Below are 26,534 nucleotides of genomic sequence, written 5' to 3' on the forward strand. Positions count from 1 at the left end.
GGTATAACCGAAATTAGGATCTCAATATATAGGCTCATATTCTTAATATATACATAGCCATGTTTTTTTTTTTTTTTTTGAATGATCCCTAAAATGTTGTTATTAAACGTATTTGATGGTTGTGACAAACATTATGTAATGATGGCAGGATACTTTACTGTTTATTGTTTACACTGACATCAGTGCACTGAAAGTGAGCTTCATTGGTAATTTAATAATTATATCTAGAAAAAAAACAAAAGCAGAACAATTTCTAGTTTTCTCCGAGCGTCTTTTTCTGCATTATGTTCTTGAAAAATATTTTCATATTAGCCTGATACTGATATTTCTGTGATAGGCCAATTTCGCACAATAAAATCGGCCGGCCAATACAAGGGTTGTGCTCTAATATTTACATATTTAAAACTGGATCTGCAAAAGTCCAATACAACTCTGAATTATAGTGGGAAATGGAAATACTCAAGTAAAGTGCCTAAAACCTGTATTTGAATACAGTACTTGTATAAATGATCTTTGTTAGCTGCACAAACCAGCTGACAGTGAGAACAGTGGAGCTGTTGAGGCTTTTTGTCCCCATTGTCTCATCAAAATACAATTCAACCACAATGTTAAAGTAAAATAATTCATCCTCATTCAGCTGTTAATTACTTAATAAAAAAAGAGGCCTTTCCCAAGTCTCATCACAGAGACGCGTAAACCTGAGGTCAAAGGGAAAAACCTAACTGATAATCCAACAACAAATCTTGTGGGATTGAGGTCCACCTTGTACTCGGATACGAGCCGTTTGTCTGTCAGAGAGACACTGATAGCGTGCCCAGTGTCTTCAAGTTAGAGAGGGCTGCCAGCAGGGATAAAAGCTTACAAATGAGACTTAGGAGCAACATTAATCTCTTATCGAGACGGAGAGAGAAACAGTAATAGTCAAGGCCTTAGTGAGTGGATTTAGAAGGCTGATTTTATTGACTGCAACTGACACAATTGCAGACTGATGATGTTGATGCTGCTGGTGAAACATTTCCAGTGCTGTGTGCAGCATTACTCTGGATTTACACTCACCCTCACTCAAAAAGCCAAAAGTCATTTTTAAACCTGTTTGATCCAGAACTGATGGGTTTTTAACGATTCCTGAGTGATGATGAGATCCAGAGGTCTGATTGGATTGAGGAAAGGCTGTTTTTTCCTGTTTGGTGACAGAGTGAATTTAGTCTTTCGGAGGCCGAGTGTTGGAGCGCAGCAGGACGGATGACGACCACAGCAGACGCTAAAAGCCTGAAACGTTTTCCACCACAAAACCTCTGCGCTGCCTTGTGTTAGTCACCGCTTTGTTGACAGAGGTCGCCAGCCTTGCACTCAGATAATCAATCTACTCTCAACACCCTATACATCTCAAAGTGATTGACAAAGAGGCAGTGACAGAGAGACCTGGGTGTCATGCATGGGCGGTGTTTTTCTAACTAAAATGCTGTCAAAGAAGTTGTCAACCCTTGAGAGGTGTTTTAATTTGACTTTCAAATCATCTAAAGGCTCATTGATTCTTGCTGTCTTTTATGGAAAACATTTCCCATCTGGCACCCCAACAGGTTAAACTAAATGCTCAGAATTATTTGCAAAGGCTGGTTGACCTTTACTCAGCTGTCAGATGGGTGAAGGCAGGGTGGGGGAATTTTAAGAGACAGGAGCTTTTCTGTTTGCACAGACATTTGTTTTGTTTTACTTGGATTTAGTGTGGAGTCTCGGGAGCATCTTAACTGCAGCGGCCGCCACTTTTCTAGTAAAGGACCGCTTCAGTAGGCCTATGTTGTAAATACATGATGGAGGAGGGTGTTACAATGGCTGCTCAAGAAATAAGCAGAATCAGCAATGCTGAAACACAAACAATGCAGGACAAGAAACAAACAAATGAGAGCATTTAAGAGGAAATATTACCTTGGTTGTTCCAGCGAAACTTCTCATCTGCTGAACTGTAAGAGACAAATCACAGAAAGAAATCAGTTAGTAAGTTTTGGTACCAGCAGGATAGTTTTACTCTGTAATAGCAGTTCATTCAGCGTCCGGTGCCATAAACAGTCTTTTTCCTATCAAAATCCACTTTGAAAAAGTATGATAAAACAGGAATACCACGGAAATTGCTGGTTTCTGGAGTTTTAAATAATTTTCTATTGCTCTGCGACAACCTTGTATCTCCATTTGTGGGGTTTTTCACCTTCAGCTGAGGAACGATAAACCACAGAGTGTTGCTGTTTGGGGACATTCTTCAGTACCTCGGGTAGAGATATTCTTTAAAAATCCAATAAGAGACACTCCAAAATACCATGTCTCCAAACTGAAAACAAGCTTGTTTTAGGACAACTCTTTAGGGGAATCAAAGGTTGTTTTTTTTTATCCAGCAACAGCACCAGCATTATCTTGTCATGGGAAAGATTTAAGAAGGGTGAGCACACAAAGATTTAAGATTAGAAATATATTCCTAAAAGGGCAGCAATAAAACATCAGCGTAAATTGGACTTGGACAGAGGCTTTGCTCTAGTAGGAGTAACAAAATGAGATTTATTAAGACCGAATACACACACATGCACTGATATGGTGCTCAGTTGACCACAGCAGACAGGCTGTAAGTGGCTCCTTTGATTCAAACTAGTGGCAGTTTTCATTTTTATGCTCCGATATCAGCCACTTTCACGTAAAAAAACAGAGTACAAGAGTACAAGTGCAAGTACAAGTACAGAGTACAAGTGGCAAAAAGCAGCATATGACAGAACTTCAAAACAGTAAAAGTAATAATTATAATTAATAGAAAGTTCAACCAAGTACATATTAATTGGCCTAAATAAAATATTACTAAATTCCCTGTTTTTTAAAGGGAGTTTTGTAACCTTTTGCCTATTCACAGGAATTAAGTGTGTGTGTTGCAACATCAATCAAATTCCATGAACAATTCGTTTATGTCTGCAGTGACTGTTTACAGACAAACTTGTGCTTTTCTTGGCAGCTACTAATCCATGTTTCTGCAGGGACTCTCTTGTGTTGTTTCAATAGAGCTCAAATAAAAGAAGATGTTATTGATATGGCTTTCTATTTTGGTTGTCAAGACAGCTTTAAAAAAAACAAAAACATCTGATTTCGGTCTCGAGCAGAATCATTTCCTCATCCGCCAATATCTGCTGGTTTGTAGCAGTAAAACCTGAGTGGATTGAATTGAGTAAATTGTAATTGTATGGTTAATTGTACTTTTAATTTTTAGGAGGAACATTGTGTTATTCCCTGTTTGCACAAGGTAAAAAGTTGCAGTGTTCTGAAATGTGCAATTCGTAGAGCCAAAGTCTGCTCACTTTAATTGGACAGCATGTATACGAGCCTGTCAGGAGCCAATCCGCTGCTTTAAATGGTTGACTGGAAAACGTTCTTGTTTAAATTGTCTCCTAGTTCTTTCTAGAGTTTGATGGATATGCAATAAAACCTGTTTTTGTGGTTATATGGGAGGTTATGTGCATTAATAACATGTAGGTATGTTTGGTATATTTTGTACTTTCATTATAGAGATAGGTTCAGTATATTAATGCAGTACCATCCCACATGCAATATATTTATATACTTGAAATCCAAGTTGATGTTGGATTGCCACCATGTAAACAAACTTTATAAGACTGTAACCAATTGTGTTGTTGTTCATTATGTTTACTTATTGTGATTTCTATTGTGTTGTTCTTACATTTCTGATTCTAGAAACCACCTACACACTGAGTGTAAATCTCTATTTTGACCCATATGCAGTGATTACAAACTGCAGAGCCAGTGATATGTAATGATAGTTCAATGATAAAACATGTTTACTACATGTTAATGTCAGCAACATTTAAACCTTAGTAAACCATTCATGCCAAATTAACCCAGCTCATCACTTCCCATCACGATACCTTTTTTAGCTTTACTGCTTGTGGCTAAAGCTTCAAGCAGTGAAGTCAATAATGCAGATCAATCCAAACCACGTAAGCCATCCTGATACAAGCCAAGCCATAAAGCTGTGTAAATTGGCTGCAGGCTCAATGCAGACCAGATAATTAACTGCCAACAACTTGCAATAGCAAGTATAGTGTGACGACACACTATGTGCTGTATATTATACACTCCGAATGAGTTGGGCCTCTCTGGTTAAAAGCATCATTTCTACTTGTGTTCAGTGCACCTCCAAGAGTGATTTTTCAGATGTACCGTGTCCCTGAGGTCTGTTGAATTGAACAGTCTCAAGTGGATTAAGTGCAGCCTTTAAAAATGTTTTATATCCATGTCCATGTCAACCGGTGGATGACCAACCACTTATCACTAAGATGGAGGTACTCAAAGGTTGCTTTTCCTGTGAGCATTAAAAGTAGACTGCCAGATGATAACTGACGGGAAAGCACTGAAGCTCTCCATATGTAATATACACGCTATGAACATCTCTTCTCATGTCTATATGCTATATGTGAAGGTGCTATTGACAGTAACCGTGACATTAAAAACATGAAATATTGATATACATTTGAAATATATTGTAATTGTGTAACACGTATCGTGATGTCAGTCTCATTTTAATGCCAGCATCTATCTGGTTTACACTGCGACATGCAAGTGGCACCCCCATACACTGACTGACATGCAGTGTATAATTGATAAGAATTCAGTCTCACTCCTTCAGCTGTCATTGTGGTCAAAAGCAACATTGGTATACATTGTTATTTACACAAAGTGACAGGATATACAATCATTTCACCTCAAAGGATTAGACAGATCAGATCCATCCACTGGGGCCTAAACAGTGTCAAAGAATGACAAAGGTATATATATCGTCTTATCTTTTGCATTTATGGTTTTCAGACATACACTGTTTAATTTATCTCCGTTTGTCATGTATTAAAATGTTCCAAATCTATATGGTTTATAATGAATGAATATTTCTACCCATAAATTAGACATATATGATTTGATTGCTTTATTCTCAAAAGTTACAAAGTAAGAAGGCATGCTGGGAAATGTTAATGTCCTCATTCGTATGACCTCGCTTCCTTCCTCTCTATCTGGCCTGCCCACGCTGAAGTGTGTTTACGCTGAGGATGCTGCTTCATCCGTCTCAATACATTTCATGGCACTGAAGCCTGTATTTGCAGTTAATCGCCATAAAACTGTACAAAAGTTGCTATTTTCCACCCAGGAGGGTTGGTACCTCCACGAAAGTTGAAAGCCTTTCTTCTTTTCTGCAGTCTCATATGTTTATTTACGCACCGGTAAACTGCAGCGTAACATTAATGTGACTGGCCTTGTTGCAAATACTTTTTTTGGCACCTCTCCTGCCTCAAATAATACCCATATGACATATTACAAACTAATCGGCACTTCCCTCAATGCCTTCTTTCTTTGTAACTTTTTGGAATAAAACAACAGACTTAAATAGGTGTAAATCATGGTTAGAAATAACATTTATTTGTAATGTAATGTGACACAGTTTCTGAGGTTTTCATAAAAGACAAACAAAGATAAACAAAAAAGGCTATGACTCAAAACCATTAGCGCACAAGGTGGAAAGGTGATACATATAGCTATAACAAGCATTGGACTTCCTAAACTAATACAATCAGATTAGAAACAGCCGATGCACTCGTTCCAATATCGACCCACTGAGTCAGGACATGTGAAGCCATTGAAATAGTTGGCCTCTACAGTAACTAATCTCCTGGATCTGTTTGATTGCAGTAGTAAAGAGCAACAGGAACTGTATACTGTCTTGTATCATCAATTCCCTTAAAACCTCAATGGTCAAATCATAATTACATTGATCAAATTTGTAATCAATATCGTGATATTATTTGTTATCGTGAATTCTGTCAAGACACGATTATCATGAGGTGTGAATGTGACATCGTGAAAGTCCGAGCTGGATACCTGCTCTTTGCATTGCTGCATGTTACACATTTGTAACCTGAAATCTCAATGGCTAAAACAACAAATGCTACTCGCTTCCCTCTAACACAAAACAGATGCCAGTAAATCATCCCATTGATTACCTCCATTCTGTGAATGTGTGTGTGGTGTGTGACGGATAGCGAGGGGAAGCCAAGCGGTACATGTTAATGGCGCCCTCTGTCAGCAAAGCCGACTTCTCATTCATCAGGCGTTATTATAGAAAAACAAAACACCACCATGCATGCACAAACACAAACAGAAACACACACACACACACACACACACACACACACACACACAAGCTGTAAGGCACACCTAAAGGACAAAAATGCATCACACTACACAGGGGGAACAGAGAGAGACTGAGCCCCGGTGTCTGGGAGGATGGAGTGTGTTTATATCAGACAAAGAACTCGGACGGAGGAGGAGGATGAGGATTATTATCACCGGTCCGGGTTAAGACAGGCAGTACTGATGACACAGGCTGAGTCAATGTTTTCCTAGACTAGGACAGGTCGGTCCTCGCATTCTCTTCCTGCAGGTGTCAAAATGTTGACTCGGTGCTCTTGAAAATGCCAGAGTGGAGATGAATGTGTGCTATTTACCAACGGCCGGGATGTGATGTAGGTAAAACTAAATGCAAGCTGAGTGCTCACATAGAAATCTCGCTGCAAACCGTGAGCACACAGGCCGAGTGGTGACATCAACATAGGGCTGAATATAAAAGAGTCCAGAGGGTGTCAGATTTCAGTTGCAGCTTTATTTCCTATTATCGGGGGGAGCCAAACAGACTAGACAGGACCAGAGAAGAGCAGACAAGAGGAAGTAAGAGAGGAAAATTAGATCAGGATATAACAGAATATCTTGAAGAAGAATAGGCGCGACCTGACTACATACAAGAGAATAACAATCCTTAATCTGACACAGTTGAATAGGATCATAAATCAGTGTCAGGGTGGATGAAAAAGAAGCTCTATTTCTTCTCTTGTTTGCCATTCAGCTTGATGAAGCTCAGCATTTTCTTTATATCCGCAGTGTAAGTGCTCAAGTAATTAATCAATTCTTAAAGTACTGAATGAGGAATTTTGAGTTATAGACAATACTTTGAAAATTTAACAGGATAGCGTTGTCTCAGATCAAAAAACCCTGTTGGGTGCTTAGTGGAAAATCTGCTGCCAACTTGTCTGGCGGCTTTGATTGCTCTATTTACCTGGATACGAACCTGCTTTTGTAAACGTACTGATGGCTTCTATCTGACAGCACTATGGTGGAATTGCAGAAGTTGTATTTGTATAGTGCAGTGCTGTTGCAGTGTGCTACATAGCCATGATGGTGACCCGTTCAGGGGGAAGAGTGTCCAGTGTTTTATACTTAATTTGTGGACTGGTAGGAGTACACCATCCTGCTACACACAGTGCACTTACTTATTCAAAACAGTAAGGGTAAGTACACAAATACATGATGTAAGACAAAGCACAAAGAGTACAACCACACCAGCAGCTCTGTGAGGCTCTACTTCAACCTAATATCACGCCAAAACATGTAATACAACCAACAGTCCACTAGAAATGCAGTGTCAGTGTGACGCCTGGCCTCATCTCAGCATGGAAAGCAGACAAGGTCAAGCAGAGAGGTGATTATAAGGAAGCATGTTTGGGATAATTGGATTGATAAACCACAAGACTTTCACAGAGGAGACCAGGGTTTGAGTCTGCAAGAAAGCAGCATGGATTTATTTTTTTCCACCCCAACCAAGTAGTTTTGGTACCTAACCCTACATGGTTTTGTTTTCCATGTTTCACGTGTTTTTTTCAGGGAGGGCGAAACCGATGTCCTGAAATGGTTAGCTGCAAGGGACTGGTGGGTGTATTCCACACTTTGGCATCACAATATGTTATATTCTGTAGTCTGGAAGATGTGATTACAAGTCCACACATGTGCAGGGAGAACACAGGAAGTCTCAGTTTGAGGGGGGGGGATTCATTAATTTTGTTGGTTTTGGGATTGACCTGCCAACATCATAAATAATAGCCAATTCGTTCGACCACCTGAGCTACAACCTTCCTGCTCCTCTCCCCCTGCAGCCCCCCCAGCCACCATGTATATCTAATCAGAGCTAAATATCTGAAACAGCTCATTCACCTCTTGGCCCAGGAAACACAGAGTTGTGTTTTTCTCCCATTGAATCTCTTTGGTGCATCAATGGAATGTGACACTATAATTAGTGGAGCGAGAGGACTAATTGACAGTGTGATCAACTGGCCTGCTGCAGGTCACGCCACGGCATTGCACTTCATCACCGCTAATGACATAATGCTGTGTGCGAGTGGGTGCAGCTGTGAGTGTGGCTTAGTTTGTGTGTATACAGGACATCACATGGATTTGTGTGTTTGAGTGTGCGAAGCTCAAATATTAGTCAAATAGCTGTAGGTCAGCAAAATAATACACATGCCAATGAAAAAAAAAAAACAACATTCAGTTTGGACTCATGCTCTGATGTTTTTGCACAAAATACAAAGATATTACGTAATCCAATATAATGTAATCTGAAGTAAGGGACACTTCTGCAAAACTGCTTGGCAACAATGCCGGATTATCTCGAAATGCCTCTGGCTATCTTTATATAAAGACTGACCTCGTTCAATTGGATTGATAACTTTAGATAAAACTCCCCTCAAGTGTGAAAGTCAAACTGAGAGTGTCCTCATTTCCAACCCACTTGGCTAAAAACTGATTAGTAAAAACTGATAAACTTATGAGCAAGAAGTAATTATCAGGTCCATTATTTTCCAATACTAGACAGCTACAGACTGTCAACTCTATCTGCAATGTCTAACTAGCAGTCTATTTTGTTTCAACAAACTGAATCAAGAGATGTCAAGTTTACCGGTTTATTTAATAGTTCGACCAAAGAAAATTAACTGTAACTCCTTTCTATATTAGCAATGCTTTAAAAAACATATGGATAGATCTCTCTACAGCACACTACTTCTTGAAGGCTGAAAGATGGTATAATTAACATGTTGACTTCTCACAGTGACAATAGTTCAGTTCTATCAAGTACTTTGAGATGTGTTCATGAGCAACTGGGCAGTCTGGTGCCATGGGGCCGTGTTAACCGTGTTCACAAGAAGACTGCATACGAACGCTCCAAATTCACGAGTTATGACTTGTGTTTACTGACAGTTTCAGAAATGGCAGAATCCATGATAGTTCCTTTTTTGTTGGATGGTAAATTTATATTTTATAATTTCAGATTCATTAAGTTTTTCTTTAAAATTAAATAATATGTGTGAAGAAATATTGATGTCCCAATGACTTCGTCATCTCCTTCTGTCTATGCATTTGTATTTCCTGCCTTATTTTACCACCTGTTAACTTGCTAAGTTGTTAGCCTTTGTGGCTTCCAGATGCCGTTCATGAGTTACATTTAAAGGCAGAAAAAGCCCTGTGCTCTGTGAATATGTTTATTCAGCAAAAACATTTCCTCCAAACATGTTTAGTACTATAAATATATTTAAGAGACAGGGATGAAAATGTTGAGGATACGAAGTAATACCAATAAACAAGAAAGGAAAAGGCAAGGCATTTTAGCAGGAACAACAAAAAATCATTGAAGCAGTCCGCGAGCTGCAGATCTATTACAGTTACATTCAAGGCTTAGCTGATAGAACTCCTCTACAATGAGATCATAAACTAAAACTTTATAATCAAAGTAAGAATAAAAGACACAGAGCGTTATAGGACTGTCAAATTTCCACCTAATGCTGCTTCACTAAATAGACTCCATGGTACACCACCTGTCATTGACTGCTGCCATCTTTGAAACATTATACAAATCTTTACAACAAGTGTGAATGTACATGTCAAGATAAGGGGCACAATTTAAGCAAGTTAGGTAAACGCTCTCGATTGCGATACTTGAGCCCAGTTATGATATTTTTAGCTTAAAAGCCCCACTTGGTATTTTCAGTTGGGTAAAAGAACAGACAGGAAGCGTAATGCTCTGTAATTTCAAATAATGATCAACTCTTGTTGTAAATTCTGACCTGATATTTCCAGCTGCTTTAAAGTGCACATTTTGGCTATTTGGTGCTATTCCTAGATGGAAAACAGGTAATGTTACAAATCAAACGGTTGCTATCTGACCGCCTCATCTCTCTGAGTGGACCGCTGCATTAAGGGATGGGAAAATAGAAAGAACAGAAAGGGAGAGAGAGGAGAGAAGGAACATGATACAGAAAGAGCAGGAGAAAGAACAAAAGGTAGAAAATGAAAGGTGTAATCCAATACGAAGGGAGAGGGAGAAAAAAGGGAGAAACAGAGAAGAGTAGATCAAATATGATGGACAGAGAGAGAAAAAGAGGAGAGAGCCTTGTTAAATCCAATGAGGGGGGGCTTAAAAGAGCGAATGCCAGAGATGGCAATGAAATCCCTGTCATTTTATCCACCCAATAAACACATTGTAAAGCCCGTCCATATAATCCATCTATTTCCATGCCGTGCATATTATCTGTTATCTGTGCTGACCACAATGGACAGCCCGCTTCGTAGACAGAGCTGTTAGATAATAGAGCCACCCATAAAAGAAAAAGCAAAGGCCCTTTTAGCTCTTGGAAACCATCAAACAGTAATGCAGCTTGTGTCAACACTAATTTAGATTCAAAAGCTGAAGCCACGCTGTGGTTGTTAATTTACTCAGAACCATTTTTTAAACATTAAAAAAGCAACACAAACTGAAGGGCTTTTATTGCAAAAACAAAGCAGGTAACTTTTGCAGATGTAGATTATTTTTGCCTAAATTTCATTTTGACATTAATCATGGATTGTCTGCTGCAATATTCATAGTCACCTTTACCTGCTTTGTTCATGTCTCACGCAGTTTCAGTCAAGCTCTCATCACAGCTACTGAAGCTGCACTTCTGAAAAGCTTAGAGTCATCTAAATAAAGTCTGAATCACTATCAGAATGTGTCAAAGTTTGCAATTCAACATTAAAAGAAGAAAAGTGCAGACTTGCTTTGTTACTCCCAAAAAGCCTCGTTGATATTCATTCTCTGCATCCCTTTGCTCATAAATCACTGCTGCTTGACTTTGCTTTACTAAATAATCAGGAAATTTGGCAGTGATGTTTCCTACTTCTGCCAAAAAACATTGATGCTAATTTGAATTTGCACCGAAATGAGTTAGATGGTCAGGCTACTGTGAAGCTGTACATTTCAGACGGATACAGGCGACAAAGTAAAGGAGAAACCAGAATAAATCAGTGGAAAACATGATGATAGACGAACGCTCTTATGAAAACTACGTGACTCAAATTCAGATGGAAAGCCTGCTTCAAACTTGACACTGAAATGTTATTTTGTAGTGGACCAACAGGTGTATTACATGCTTAAAACAGGGGTCTCCGACCCGTAGCTTACGTGCTACCTTCTAACCCAGTATCACAGCAAAGCGTGAAATGGACACGCCCCTCCACAGTACAATGTGAGATAGCCACACTTTGGGCTGTCTAGGCGTGAAAGTTACACGTTTTGTCAAAGTGAAACTTACACGCACATAAATGTCACGTGAATCATGTGACTAAGGCCCCGCCTCTAGTTTCACCCAGTTCCAGTCATTCATTAGGTTTTGACCTCAGGAGGGGCAAGGGGTCCCAATCGAAGGGGGAACACTGGTTTTTCCCCTTAAATCGTATATTAGAACACTTTATTTGACACTTTTCAAACTAGTTTGACCACACAAGAGTTGTGTGCACTGCACTAGACATTTGGGGAACGTCTGTGTAATTGTAGATCCAGAAAATGCAGCCCCTCCCGCAACAATTGAAAACATAAAGAAATGCACACAGAAAAAAACACTTGCTGTTGAATTTAAGCTTTTGTGATACAAAATGTGTGTGCTGGGTATCAATTTGTCATTGTTCACATAAAAGAAGCTTATTCAGCTGGTATAAATGTTACTAAACATGAGAAGCTCTCGGACACTTTCATCTTGTCAAAGTATCTCTCGGAGGAAAAATGGTTGGAGACCCGTACTTTAGAGTGATGGCAGCTTCATTTTGGGCCAGAAGCAAAACCATTAGGCTCGCTGAAACACTGAGTTACATGGAATCTTCACTATGAGCAATACATAAATGTCATGTAAAAACATTGACCAGTGCAACTTTAAAGACGTAAACATCAGTCCAGTTTTTCTTGATATAATCAGTACACTTTTCTATGTAAAGGTCACGAAACATGAAAATACACATTTAGAGCAGAAGTGGTTGTCATAATTTTGTTCAATGTTCAATTTCAATGTATGTGTGGTATTTTATCCTCACCACCTTACAGCATCACATGCACATACATGTTTTGGCAGGAATGACCTCCGGGGTCTGTGCAGTTTCTATGATTCACATTCGTGTTATTCACCTTCAGTGTCTCCAAATATTACCCTCTACATTACCAAAGATGAGGCTCCCCATTATGCAGCAACCCACACTTCTATTGGTGAATTTCCATGACATGGCTATTATACGGTATTCCATTTACAATAACTCAGATAAGCCAAAATCATGTTCATGAGAAGGCTGAATATGATCGCTAAGTAGCTGATAACAGCAGGAATCCTGAGACTGAAACATCCGTTGTGTCAACTGCGTTGCTATGGTGATATCCACGGGATTCTGTTCCTGCCAGTGTAGAGGACAAACATGAATGGGATATGATCCCAAATACTGTATGACCTTTACCAGGGCAGGAGCAGGCGTTATCCCTACCCTATACCAGTAGACACACTTAGCACTGCAAAATAACAAGAAGCAAATTTGCTACAGAAATCAGTGTCTAAATTTCACAACTTTCTTTTTTCCTACAGAGGGAATGATAGCAGTGTGTCTCCCAGAAGCTGCAGAAAACTGCCATTTAACACAGCAGCAGACAGACAAACTGAAATTACTTCAAGGAGAGCTATAATTCACTTCCATGTAAGGAAGTCATAGAGTGAACATCATTAAAGTTGCTGTGTTAATTGTCATATCACTAATACTTCCTCCTATTGACATTACACTAAATGCACTGTTTGGAGTTTGTTAATCATATGTGCAGTCACTTGTTGTAGCTATAGAGTTCACTGTACCAACATATCTTTGCTATTTCCCAGAGAAAATTGACTTATGCTGCCCTCTATTAAACTTGGTGGAACCCTTTTAGTGGTAGTAGTGCACATTATATTACATAAGAGTGGCTTATGGTTTGTCCCCTGGACCACCATTAAACAGCTGTAAAGCCAAGGGGAGCTGCTGATCTGGATAAGGGCTCGCTCATCACCACGAGCGCCCCCCTTTCTCGTTGTTATATTGTTTTCACATTGTCATTTAATACACTGTTATTATAATAATATTGATTGTAGTCACTTTAAGGTTCAATCCACTCTATCACTGTAGCTATTAGATGAAATGAGAGTAGGTGGATGGCAGAGGGCTCGAGTGGTGACGGTCATTTGTGGAATTGGATGTAGCTGGTCGTCTCAGTGATGGAGTTGTGCCACGATGATGCTCAGTGTTTAAGATCGTAACACAAGGTTTCTGGGTGCCTTAAAGCACATTAGAACGAGTAAAACAATGCAGCAAAGAACCTCGTCATGACGGAGTGGCCCCATCACTGACCACGTGAGGAGCATCCAGACACACACACACACACACACACACACACACACACACACACACACACACACACACACACACACACACCCGCAGTTCATTCACACTCCATACAGATTACTACGTCGGGACCCTGGAAACTCCACAGTTATTTGGCCTGCCAGTAAATTATCAAGTGTGCACACTTGGTACTTCTACCATAACTTTACACCGCTGGTCACTGAGGCAGAGGCCAATCAGGTGTTTAATACGCCCATAGCGATATTAAACACTGGTCCCCGGTTTTAAAAATACTGTTTTTAATCATGAAAGCCAGGTTTTATATGCGAGCTATTTGTTGAGTTCAGTGAAGGAATGTTTAGGTTTTTTTCTGTTTTGTTTTCTGCAGTAAGCAGACGAATGATAACCTCTGGGTTAAGATATTTGCTTTATTGTATGTTTTATTATAACCAATTAGCCTGATGGGAGGGGCTTACTACATTTAAAGGGGCCTCCTCAAAATGGAGGGCAGTGTGGGCCAATTTACAGAGAAGTTAACAGCTACTTTGTTGAGATACCGTTGACTTTTGTACCTCTTTGGTTTATAATTTGTTTTTTTTATTTTAATTTGAAACATTTTTGTTATTTGTTGGTATCACACAATTTGTTTCTAACTAAATATATTTTGCCACCAATCTTCACTTCTGGGAGACAAGCACAATTAATTTCACCATCACTCTACCAATGACTATGCCATATTTTGTGTTAACTGAAGGCTGAGGTTGAACCCTGCCACACTCCTATAATACAGAAAGTAGTTTTAGATCTAGAGAACAGGGCAAGCCGACAGACACACGTATAGTTCAGGGATGCTGCTGTTATTGAAAAGGACCTCGAGCATGAATTTCCTGTTGCCATAGGTGGCAGTCAGAAAGACCATCAGCCAGCCAGGGGAAAAAGCTCAGGCACATCCCAGAACAGCCATTGTGGACTTTTAATTACCGTCTGAGCTGGAAGATGGAGGACCCCAGTGAGCTCTGGAACTATATGCTTTATCTTGGCCGGTCACATGAGTTTTACCTAATTACGCATTATGTTGGAACAATGGTTGCTGCTTTGTGCAGGTACTGGCCTGTATCTCATATCTCAAGAGAGGAGAGAAATGAACGGGTTGAAAATGTTAACAGCCTCGGGAGAATGCTGAACATCGTGACTCATCAAGAGGCCATGTAGTGCATAATGCACGGCACAATGGCGTAATGAGGTGGTGGGAAATTCCGAAACACATGGTCTGAGCCTGCGTGCAAGGTGGAGTCTGTCCTTTTGGGGAGGCCTTGAGCACGGCACTGAAACTTGAGGCTACATCTACACTAATGTGTTTTCATTTTATAACGATCTCTGTCCACCAAGCGTTTTAGCACCATGTCAGAACTAATCTCTGTACATACTAACATGCCAGAAAACACATAACATATTACCATTCATGTACACTGGGCATGCCAGCCAAAACATATTAACTGACCCATTGAAAACAAAGTGACCTGCAGTGTTTGTAGGTTTATTAGATGTGTTTGGTGTAAGCAGTGGCATTCAGGTCCTTTACTCATGTAAATGGTACTAATACCTCACAGTATAAATACTTTAGCAAAATGTAAGTATTATCTGCAAAAATGTACTTTAAGTATCAAAAGTAGAAGTGTACACGACACAGAAAACACTGCCTGTCAGGGTTTCACCACGATATGTGATGTTTTCCAGTTAATTCGACTGTGCATTTTAAGCCGTAGTTGTTTACATTGTACTTATTTTAACTGTATGTACTGTTGGTTAGTTTAATCTACTATAGGGCATCATGTTCCATAACATCATCTTATGTTTGTATCTTCTATGTTCTGTAAGAACCACGTTTTAAAATAGTTTACTGAGCTTAGAAACTAGGAGAATTTTCGAAAACTACAAAGGAACCTTTAATACTCCAGTTTGTCAGAAAAGATCAAATTCAGAAAACCCATATTTGGAGATATATGGTTTTAAATGCTCAGAATGTGTATGAAAAACTGTAATCCTAAAAGTAGCCAGTAACTAAAACTGACAAACAAGTGTAGTGAAGTCCAAGTATTAGGATGCATAACATGGAAATAATCAAGTCAAGTGCAAGTACCTCAAATTGGTACGTAAGTACAGTACATGAGTAAATGTATTCAGTTACATTGCACCACTGAGTGCAGGCATGAGGAGTGAGATGGTTTGTCACAGAATCTGATGGATCATCAAATATGGTGAAACCATAAAGGTTCCCCTAAGTAGGGTTGATGATTCTGCTTGACACAGGAATTGTCACACATGTCGTCCCTCCTGCACATGTGGGCTGTAACCAAATTATAAAATGCAGAATGTAACTCCACCGCAGCTGCCAGCAGAGACACCAAGGTCAGTAATGCATGTTTTTCATGATGCTGGTTGAATGAACCACTGGTAGTCAAGGGTGATGTTGTTTGTTTTCCTCCAGAAAAGGGTCACATGATACAGGTATAATGAATCAGGGAAGGACACATCGTGACTGCTAACACCCAATCAGGAAGTGAACATGAGTGTCTGCGTCATCATTTTGAAAAGACTCCATTTCCCCCCATCCAGACTGAAACAAGTTATCCATATTCAGTATCTGACCACATGTCAGATGACAACAAGAGACCAGAAATATCAGCTACTGCACGTTTAACCAAGAAACTTGAGTTGCCTTGAATGAACCAAACTTTAATTATAGCGAAGACAGATGAGGAAACATTCGTGTAGATCATTATTGTAATGATGGGCATATGTTGCCGACAGGAGCCAAAAAAACACTTAAGTCATTTTGGAAGGAAATGATAAAGCTATTTCATCATTTAGGCTGGAGGACATTAGTAGCAAAAACATGGAAATGTTATTTTGCCCAAATTTTCTTTCCAGCAGAAACACAGCAGAGAAAGTCCTGGAGAGGCTCGATCTTCAGAGGGGAACACATACGGAGTGAGATTGCTGTACATGTGTGTGAGTTAGCGCTAACACCAGCAAGTCTGATCTCTTGGCTTGTCTGTTAGAGCACATACATTCTCACTAAGATAAAAGAGAAGCTGAAACAAAGCAATAAAATCAACTTTGTGTTGTTGCAAATAAAATATTGCTGCCTGCCCGCAGTGCCGCAGCAGATTGTGATCACCAAAGAAAATAACACTGACAGAAAGCAGAGCTCTGTGTCTGGCTGAAACCGATAATATGTTTTAGTGAAACTCTACTCTTTTTTTAAAAAAAATAATAGCAATAACAAAAAATACTCTGTGAGCTGCCAAACCGGAGCTAGGGCAGTGAAGGTGAAGGGAGATATCCGTCTCCTCTGGTTCTGATGTGCAGGAATTTAGGCAAGGTGGAGCCCAGCCTCATTTTCCTCCCGTCTGCCATCATGAGAGAGTGAGAGAGAAACACGAGACCCTTTGAAGCGAGTGATTAAAACGCAGCAGGATGAGGCGTGGCTCGCCATTTCTGTTACCCCGTCCACATGCTCCAAACAAATGGCTAGAGAGAGACAAAGAGGAGGAGGAGGGAGCGGGAAGCAGAAGTCTCCTGTGACCCACTAAATTGGTCAGATTGACTCCCCAGCCTGCCAGAGAGGGAGACGGCCATTTTGACTGTGGGCCAGGAGTTAAATGAGAAGCGAAGAGGAAGACATGTTGGTTCTCCCTGTGAGAGCAGCCTGTCGCTCCAGAAGCACTCTGTGAATCGCCCAGAGACAGATAACATCATGAGGTATCTCTATATGATCCTTCCTCGGCAGATGAATTATCTGTGTGCCATAACTCTCCTACATGCCAATCATTTGGGATTTCTCAAACAGAGATGTAGATGGAAATATTTCTTGACAAACATGATGTTACAAATGATTGGCTGCGATAAATCTCTCTTCTGTACAGGAAACAGAACCTTCCTTCGAGCAGAATAAAACTCGTTTGCATGACTATAAAGAGCCTGAGAGAGCAGCTCTTCAGTCGCGATCAGTCATCATCTTTTTCTGCCGAGCACCAAACAAGCTTTTCCAGTTATCAAGGGCCAAAATATTGAGCCTGTCAACATCTATAAATAAGTACAACTGTCATTCAGCAAAAACCTCCCTTTGGGATAATTGTTCAGAGACCATTTATTAAAAAGACAGCAAAGCTTTGCTCTCTGTAAGAGTCTAGGTTTTGTCTTCTTATGGACTGAGCACTTTGTTACAAATCATTAATGTAACACATACTGACACGCTCTCTTATCTGCTCTCAGGTTTTAGAAGCAGAAAAGGACACTTTAAGGGAAGGAAATGCTTTCCAAGCTGCTGCAGCGAAGCACACTATTTCTCATTTCTGCAGGGAATTTGTATCCCTGATGATGCTGCCGGCAAAAGCTGTCCTCGAAAACCAATTCGTAACCCGGCCCCGGTGCCAAAACACTGTGTTTAGTCCCACTGTTGGACCTTTAGTAGCTCTGTACTGTGTGTTGTTTTTTTGGTTTTTTTTCTCTTTCCAGATTGACAAACCAAAGCTGTAGCCATCTACTCTTTGGCTTGCTGGATGTCAAATCAATTCGCTGGCTTTGGACTTGGCATGTTGCACACCCACATTCACTACTGTACACACACACACACACCATCAGAGGCCACGTGCCAGGTTTCCTTATCAGGATCGATCAGGCCCAGCCAAGCCACTTTACTGGGTGGCAGATTTCCAAAGCTAAATTAACGAAAACATTAATTTGGAGCCAAAATGGCCACCGATCTGTTCGCAGAGCCGTTGTGCTGCTGCAGCTGACTTCCACGTGTGCTCGGTTTTGAAACAATCACAAATGCATTTGAGGCCTTAATTAGGCTCTACTATCGGCAGCTCATCTAATAAAGTGCTGTGTGATTTTCTCATTCTCTCCCATTGTCCACATACTGTATGTGACTGGGGCAGCTTGAATTGGCACCGGGCCCTCATCCTGTTTTGTATGATGAAGAAAAGGATTTTTCTGATGACTTTTACTTCAGAATATTCAGATAAAATGGGTGTGTGATCTCCAAATGCATGAATTGACAGGACTGAGAACTATAAATTACTATATGTTCTTTGATTTACCGGATATCAAGTTAGATTAAAGCTGTGCTTCTTGGCAGTCCAAATAGTGCTAATGTCTAATCGAAACTTCGAAAAGGTATTTACGAAGCAGTCTGGTGTGTGATACTTTACTACTTTTCTCCAACAACAAATGGTGCAGTTTATTTGAAATTTGCAAACAGCACAATACTGCCATATTTTGATTCATCTCATTCTATGTAGCATCCACTGGGTGAGTAAGGCTGAACTGTGACATTTCACTAAGTGGGACTTTTCTGTTGCCTCGGGCTGCATAACTGGTACGATTTTACATAACTTACAGCAGCTGTGTGCACATCCTCACAATCTCAGTGGGATGGCAGCTGGATGAGGAAAAGAAAATTAACTTGCATTGCAAAAAGGGTCAGCACAGTGAAATCACAGCTCCCTTTAATTGTTTTAGTGACCTTTAGCAACCACAGGTCTTCGTCAGTCAAATGCACATGGGAAGGAAACAAGGATATAAACTTACAATAAAAATGTTATGAAAATATTAAACACTCATTTCATTTCAGTAAAAATGTGGTTAACTGATTGAAAACCTGTTGGTCTGTCTGCAGTATGGAAATGATTTTATCTTTCTTTGAAACAAGGACATCTTATAATGTAGATGCAATGGTGAGAAGATAAAAGGGTCAACTGCTAACCACAACACAATACCATGTAAAGTGTTACATGGTATTTATAAGGTGGAAATGTTCAACGTTATGTAAAGTGCTCAAATACACACTTTAGACAATTTGCACTAAAAACCTTGAATCACCTCAGAAATGACTCTTTTCAAAATCAGTGTAATTAACGCCTCACAGACATCATGCTTAGTGCAATTAACCTTAATGAAAAGACTATTAAACCAAAAACAAAGACACACATTTGCAGTAGGTTTAATTGTGTTTCAGACACATAAAGCAAATTAAATACTTTATTAAATTTAGCCAGAAAACAACTCTATTTGGCTGGAAACAAATTAACAAGGGAAAATGTTCTTTATGAAAAAAGGCTGTATAGTAATTATTTTATTTGTCCAAAATGTTGTATTAGCGGCTTTACTTTGCATTTCCCCAGTCTACACAGATACTGTATTTAAGCTTGTATATTTCAGAACAGGCTTCTTTCAAGTCACCATGAATATGTATTTGTGTGTTTGAGGGCATGTTTGTATGTCCGTGAGCAAAATCTGCCTGTGTGTCTCAGTGTGTGTGTGTGTGTGTTTGTGGACTAAGAAGGTTTTCATCGCAGCTTAACTGTGACAGTCCTGTCTCTGTTCTGCTGGCAGATCAATAATATAGTCGCAGATGACACTGGGAGCCCATTCGCAGGCAGACACGCACACACACACACACACACACACACACACACACACACACACACACACACACACACACACACACACTCAAGCTCAGCCACAGCCGTGCATTACAGACGGAGCCTGTCTGTGACGCGGAGGATATTAGTCTTATGAAGAGTGTCTGGGTCTCCTAGTGACTCATGCTAACTCAGTGTGTGACTATGAGTGTTTGCAGTGGCGGCAGGTTAAAAAGGGCTTAACATGAGAATGCCCCCCCCCCTCTCCCCACACACACACACACACACACACCATCATCACCGCCTCTCCCCCCACCCTGTCTTGCCTCCTGGCTCATCTTGTAATTCTCTCTCTCCCCCTCCTCTCTTATTTCACATCTCCATTCCCCTCCTCTGCTGCTCTGTACTCCTCCCTCAGGTTTTCAAGCTCATGTTTTGTTTCAAAAAGCCTGATTTCCCCTGTCTCCACATGTGTGACAGCTTGGGAATGTTTTTTGGTGTGTCCACAATGACTTATTGTATAAATATGGACACACTAAGCTGAACATTATGCCTCACTAACTAATAAATGGAAGAAAGTTAAAAGTGATCCACCACAAGTCCTGAACCCACGTGTAAAATATTCACTCTTATCTTTTTCATATCAATTTTGTAGTGTGGCATGAAAGAGTGGCTCATTTTTGCTGACCCATCCATCCACCCCAACTTCCTCACTATATCAACTTTGCGACTCTATCACCTGGTTTCGTCTCCCCACCTCTAGAGAGCACTGTCACCTAAACATAATATGTTGTTTTGGCCCATTTGCTTAAATTACGCTGTTTGGCACAAATTCTTGAGGTCGCTTAAAAATAAAATGTAACTATGGATTGTAAGCTGCTTATAGAAATGAGTATGAGGCCGCTTGAGTGTGTGAAAAGGTAAATGGACTGCAATTACACTGGGCCTAGCAGTATACATTTTTTCTCTTTCATTCCCCCATTCAAACTTACACACCAATGGCGGCAGAGCTGCCATGCAAGGCACTGGCCTGTCATCAGGAGCAACTTGGGGTTTGGTGTCTTCCCAGGTGGCAACCCACCGTGACGTCGCCCGTTGGTTTGTGAACTTTTGAAGCCACTAGTCTGGCATTTTGGCCGTAAACATCTTGTTTTTTTGGAGCCACAAGTGACAATATTTGGATGAGCTGGGAAGGAGTGAGGGATGGATCTAACTGAGAACTTAAGGACAACATGCACATCCACCGATACCGGAAACCTGACTGCTCTCCAGGCCTGTCAATCAAAACTCAGGCACACACCCATATATACATCTCTTTGAGACTATGTTCATTTTTACATAATTTCCTAAAGACACTTCAGCATGAGGACAGGAGGAACCACGGATTGAGTCGTCAACTTTGCGATTAGTGGGCAACCCTACTCTCCATGTGAGTCACAGCCACCACGACTCTCATCTAACCTAGTGGTGGTGCTTTCAAAAACAAGTTGATACGGCATAAAAATGTAGGGCCTATTAAAAACCTGATTAATTACTCCAACTGACACAATGCTCCTGAGGACCTCTGGGGATGGGGCATCTGACTGCTCAGCCTGGCTGCTTTACAGCCTATGTCTTACAGTAGCCTGACAAAAGTTAGTGTTTTTTCCAACTACCTCGGCTCATAGTGTGTGAAATTGCATTGAGTCTACGACTCGATAAAAGCTGGCGTTGTATTATTGTGATCAAATATGAAACCAACAGCTATACTCTTTCCATTTCCCTCTGTCCATTCACCTGATCAACAGGGAGAGAGCCCTCTACAGATCTCTCCCTACTGACCTTCTACTTCCTGCCTTTTCTCCCCCCTTTTCTCTCCACAGTCACTCCATCAGATCAATATGAGGACTTCAGTATGGATCACACCAAACCCTTGTGTTTAAAATGTAACTTGCGCCCCTCCTTCCTATTTCCTGTGCCTCGCAGATCAATAGCAAGAACACCGGGACGAATGCACGGCTGTCATCATCAGGCAGTCAGTCTTCTCTGGATCAATTGAGACTTAAAAATTAACATCCTCATCAATGCCGTTATCACCATTACAGTCCATATGTGTCTACATTTCTGAGATGATAAAAGCATGGATATGAATTTGAATCCAAATGGTGAAAAAAGAAGAGGATAAAGTGGTGCGTGTAAATGAGAGTATTGATGTCATTCAATATCAAAGCCTTCTAGTGTCAGAAACACATAAAGGAGCCTTCACTGCTCCACTGTTACTACAGGATTTGCATTGCCAAATTAATATATATATTTTTTTAATCAAAACTTTCAAGGCTTTTCAACTTCTTAAAGTACCAGACGAGTTCAGCCGAGCTGTGCTCAACGTTCGGGGACAAGAGCTGAAAGGTAGTGGCCTTTAACAAAAAGGCTGTCTGCATTTCATTGGCAGCATAGCCACTGGCATTTAGAGAGGAGCGTGTAATGTGATTTGGGATGATGCAGTTCATGGGCACGATTGAGAGAGGGGTCTGAGACGTCCATCTACATAAATAAATACATCAAAACTTGAAAAAAGGGAAAAAAACACATTGGTTATCCTGGGTAGAATAAAGACTTAAACACAGAAAATAACTTCACTGTTATCACTAAATAACTTAAAATGTCATCTTGAATAATTGAATAAAACCTTCTCTATTCGGGACCCGCAGAACTGACAGAAATATATTTTCATTCATTTGTATATGAAATAAATACATAATTTGAGTTTTGATAATATTTTTATGTTCGTTTTTTGCTGTTCAAAGGCAAAACGGTGAGTTTGCCCAACATACAGGTGTACAATGGACTTTTGTAGTGCTATAAAGTGCAACTGTAACTGGCTGTAAAGGTTATATGAATGCAGAGATTTGCTTTAAAAGAAAATCCTGCTGGTCAGGTCAGCACCTTGTATGGTAGCTTTCTGCCATTGTGAGTGAATGTGTGTTTAAAGCACTTCAGATAAAAGCACCATATAAAATCAGCCATTTGCCATTTGTAATTATCACAATACAACAGGTGCAGCAGCATCTCATGAAACCAAAATATTAAACAGTACTGTGGAAAGTATTGACAAATGACAGTTAAAATAAAAAAAACTTAAAAAAAAACAACATAATTCTTACAAAATTCTTGTGTATGTTAAGTGTGTGTACAAACTACCATCCACACCCAAAAATACAGAGCATATTAGAATCCAATCCAACCATGTTTTACAGCTGAGACCATGCCATCAGCTCAAAACCACATTAATAAGCAATGCTAATAAAAAAGGGAAAAGTCCTCAAGTATCAAGCTGATGAAGCAATGCTATGTATGTCTATTAAGTTGTAAAAGATGAGCCCCAGTCTGCAGGACTGAAACACAGCATTTGGAATAAACAGGCTAATATATAAAGAGACATTAATAAAAATAAAATGGCAGCCTTTATTGCTCCTTTCTGATTGTAGTCTGTAATGAGCCTGAAGTGCCGCGAGTGTACAGCCACACAATAAAGAAGCCTTACTGCACTCTCCGTAAAGGTTTCCCCATATTCTGCAATGATGCACTAAATGACGGGCTCTCTATAAAGCGTGGTCTGGGTATAATTACAGCAGTAACATGAAGCTCGCCTGTCAAACCAAAGCTACAGCAGCAGCAACGTCACCAGATTAACTCTTTTTTTTCCCTCCTCGCTAACTCTGTGTTCTTTCTGATCGTCTGTCCTCAGCATCCCTGTAATGCCTCAAAAATCAAGTCCACAACCATAAAGTCAACTTAAGTCTGCAGCTCAACTGTAGCTCAAGGGCCAGCAGTACTGTGTGACGATGAAAAAGACATTAACTCTACTTTATATGCACATGCAGCACTAACAGTGTGTGTCGTCTATGACTCAGCCTCAGCAAAGTGCAAGTCTTGTCATTCTGACTCTGTGTATGTTGTTTGAAAACACCAAGCATAATGTGTGCAACATGCATTCGTAATATAATTACTTCACTTAACAAGTGCCGATATGTGACTCCATTCAGGGAACGGAGAATTGCACTGTATGTTATCTATACTCTCTGGACCTTTCTTTGTATCTGGGGGAGAGACGTTGAGGGGAATAATTACGTATTTGTAATGGAATTTGTGATGAATACAGAAGAGTAGGAACAGAAGTGCTAAAACTGTGTCTGGTACCAACACTTTAGTAGTAACAGAAAAGTTATGAGCAGTCTGCTGATTTGTGCAACCAGTCCTCGTCTGCAGAGCTTGACTGTAACACAACCTAAACCCAAACAATCAGCTCAAACTACTCTCCGTGCTAACAGCTAACCCTCCCTGCAGTGGGTAGTGTTATCACAAACTCCTTTCAAATGGGGCACGGTAGTCGAGACACAACTGGATGGCTTCACTTACAGTACTGAGTGACCCCTGGCATCTCTTTCTGCCTACATCCACTGTCTCGTTCCAACACTTCCTGCTTCTTCTAGACGGGGACATTTGATGTTAAGAAGATGTATCTTAAGCAAACTGAAACCCCTTTTTCCACAGCCGTTACCATCTCTACTCTACTCAACTCTACTTGCTTTTGGTTCCAGGTACAATCTGGATTTTGTTTTCCACTCCAGACCCTGAAAGTACCGTGACAACCACGATCCTACCGTGATGTCAACGTCAACACGACACATAGTTGTTGGATCCTTTCGTTGGCAACCAAACAGAGGAACGTCTCCTCAGTTAACCAATGCAGAGTTTTGAGGCTTGCCGTTATTCGAGTAGTTGTAGCTTGACTAGTTGACGCACACGCAGGGTTTTTGACAATTCTCTCTGACCAAGCAGAGGTACACTGTGTTTTTATGTCACCTTTTAGGTTCGACTGAGCTCGATTGCAACCTTGACGGAGGAGACCCCAAAAAAGGTACCAGGTACTATCCGAACCTTTTGCTCAATGACAAACCAAAACAAACAAGTAAGCAGGGTCAAGCCAAGCTGCTACTAACTGTAGAAAAGAGGCTTAAATAACAGTTAGCTAAAAAAAAGATGTAGAAGTCTAACCCTCACTCAGCCAACAGGAAAATTATTTATGGGCTGTAATCGGTCGATGATAAGATAAGGCCAATCACAAATTTCTAGTTATGGTTGAACGTCTGTTTTAATTTTAGTCTATTCCATTGTTTTTTCAAATATTTTGAATCTCCATCCCATATAGGAGATAATTAGCTGTTTGACTAATGGCCGCAGTATTTTTGTAACTTCCTATCACAGGACAAAGTTTCTATATTTCTATTCGACAGTGAAAAGGTTTATTAGCACAGTGGGACTGTAACAACATTTTCTTGCAGTCTATAGTAATAAACAGGTATCTGTCAAGTTAAATAGATTGATGACAAGTTAAAGGTCAATTGCATATTTTTAGATGTTAGTTTTAAAGCTTTCATTACTCTTAGTCATGATTTACTCTTTAAGGAGACGTGTGTGTGAATATATTTCTCCAACAAGCTTGATATTGACTCTTTGTCGGAAATGTTCTACATCGAACTTTATTGCCTTCTTCAGATTGCCTCAGTGGGGAAAGTCGTTTTCCTTCCTTCAGGTCTATTAGGGAGTTTTCTCAGAGCAGAGTTTTTGAATTTAATAAAAAGAGGCAGTTCTCAGTAAAACTGCACCCCTCTGCAAACATCTCTGTTTGTGTGTTTGTGCTCAGGGGAGAGCTGCAGTGCTGTGAGTCGAAGCTGGCAGCCGACAGCCCTGACAGCTTCTGGGTAATGGGCCCTCGCTGGGCTCGCTAGACGGGTCACATTTTCCCGCCAAATGAGTGGCGGTGGTTCCCGCCGAGTGCTGTGGTTACAGCCATTGCCTATGCACGCACACACACATATATGCACACTCAACACTCAGCGGCCAGACAAGCAAGCCACCGTGCATCCGATTACCAGGCAAATGTCGCAAATAGGGCCGGCCAAAAGAGGCAGACTGATAGCCTGGACTGAGAGGCAGCTATCCACAGAGAGGCCACCAGAGTGCAGGTATCTGCTGTGTGGGAGCTCGCTGTCAGAGGTCCACTTAGACAATTAGATAAAAGGACTGTACCTAGGGAGACGGTAAACTGTGCGCTGAAGGAGGTACACCTCAAGACAAGACACAGACAAAAGCTACTCTTCTTTCCTGCAGTGCTTCCTCCCTTCTTATGTTTCAGCTTTCCAATTCAGAGATTGATATCCCGTGATGACATCACAGACATTTAAAAAATGCCCAAAACAATTTTTGAAGGTCTAGATCTGACTGGTGACCATGTTTTCCTTTTGTACAACCAGGCCCAACTGAAAACAGCCACAGGGCTCAAAATATGAACTCCAACTGTACTGTTCGAGCAACCAACCTTTGTTTCTATGTCAGAAAGACAGCTGACCACTTGAAAAGAGGTCAGATAAAGATGGAAAGAGAAAATGTGGACTGGGCTCAAAAGATAAATATGAAAGGACACAAGAAACTGAGCTAATAAGACAAGAGAATATAAAAGTGAATGGGATGGAAACAGAC

At 40.4% G+C, this 26,534-nt stretch overlaps 1 protein-coding gene across 5 annotated transcripts in view; it reads right to left on the reverse strand.

Annotated features, from left to right (window-relative positions):
• The window catches only part of ctnnd2b (catenin (cadherin-associated protein), delta 2b), a 182,138-nt gene that overhangs the window by 89,541 nt on the left and 66,063 nt on the right, over nucleotides 1-26,534 (reverse strand). For all 5 annotated transcript variants that reach the window (XM_069164419.1, XM_069164418.1, XM_069164421.1 and 2 more), the window contains one exon: nucleotides 1,927-1,961. In XM_069164419.1, coding sequence (XP_069020520.1) covers nucleotides 1,927-1,961 — 35 coding nt within the window. The remainder of the gene's footprint in view (nucleotides 1-1,926; nucleotides 1,962-26,534) is intronic.

The sequence above is a fragment of the Embiotoca jacksoni genome, unplaced genomic scaffold, assembly GCF_022577435.1.
Source record: "Embiotoca jacksoni isolate LCO1_2020_lvr unplaced genomic scaffold, fEmbJac1.0.p SCAF_31, whole genome shotgun sequence".
Taxonomy (NCBI): Eukaryota; Metazoa; Chordata; class Actinopteri; family Embiotocidae; genus Embiotoca; species Embiotoca jacksoni.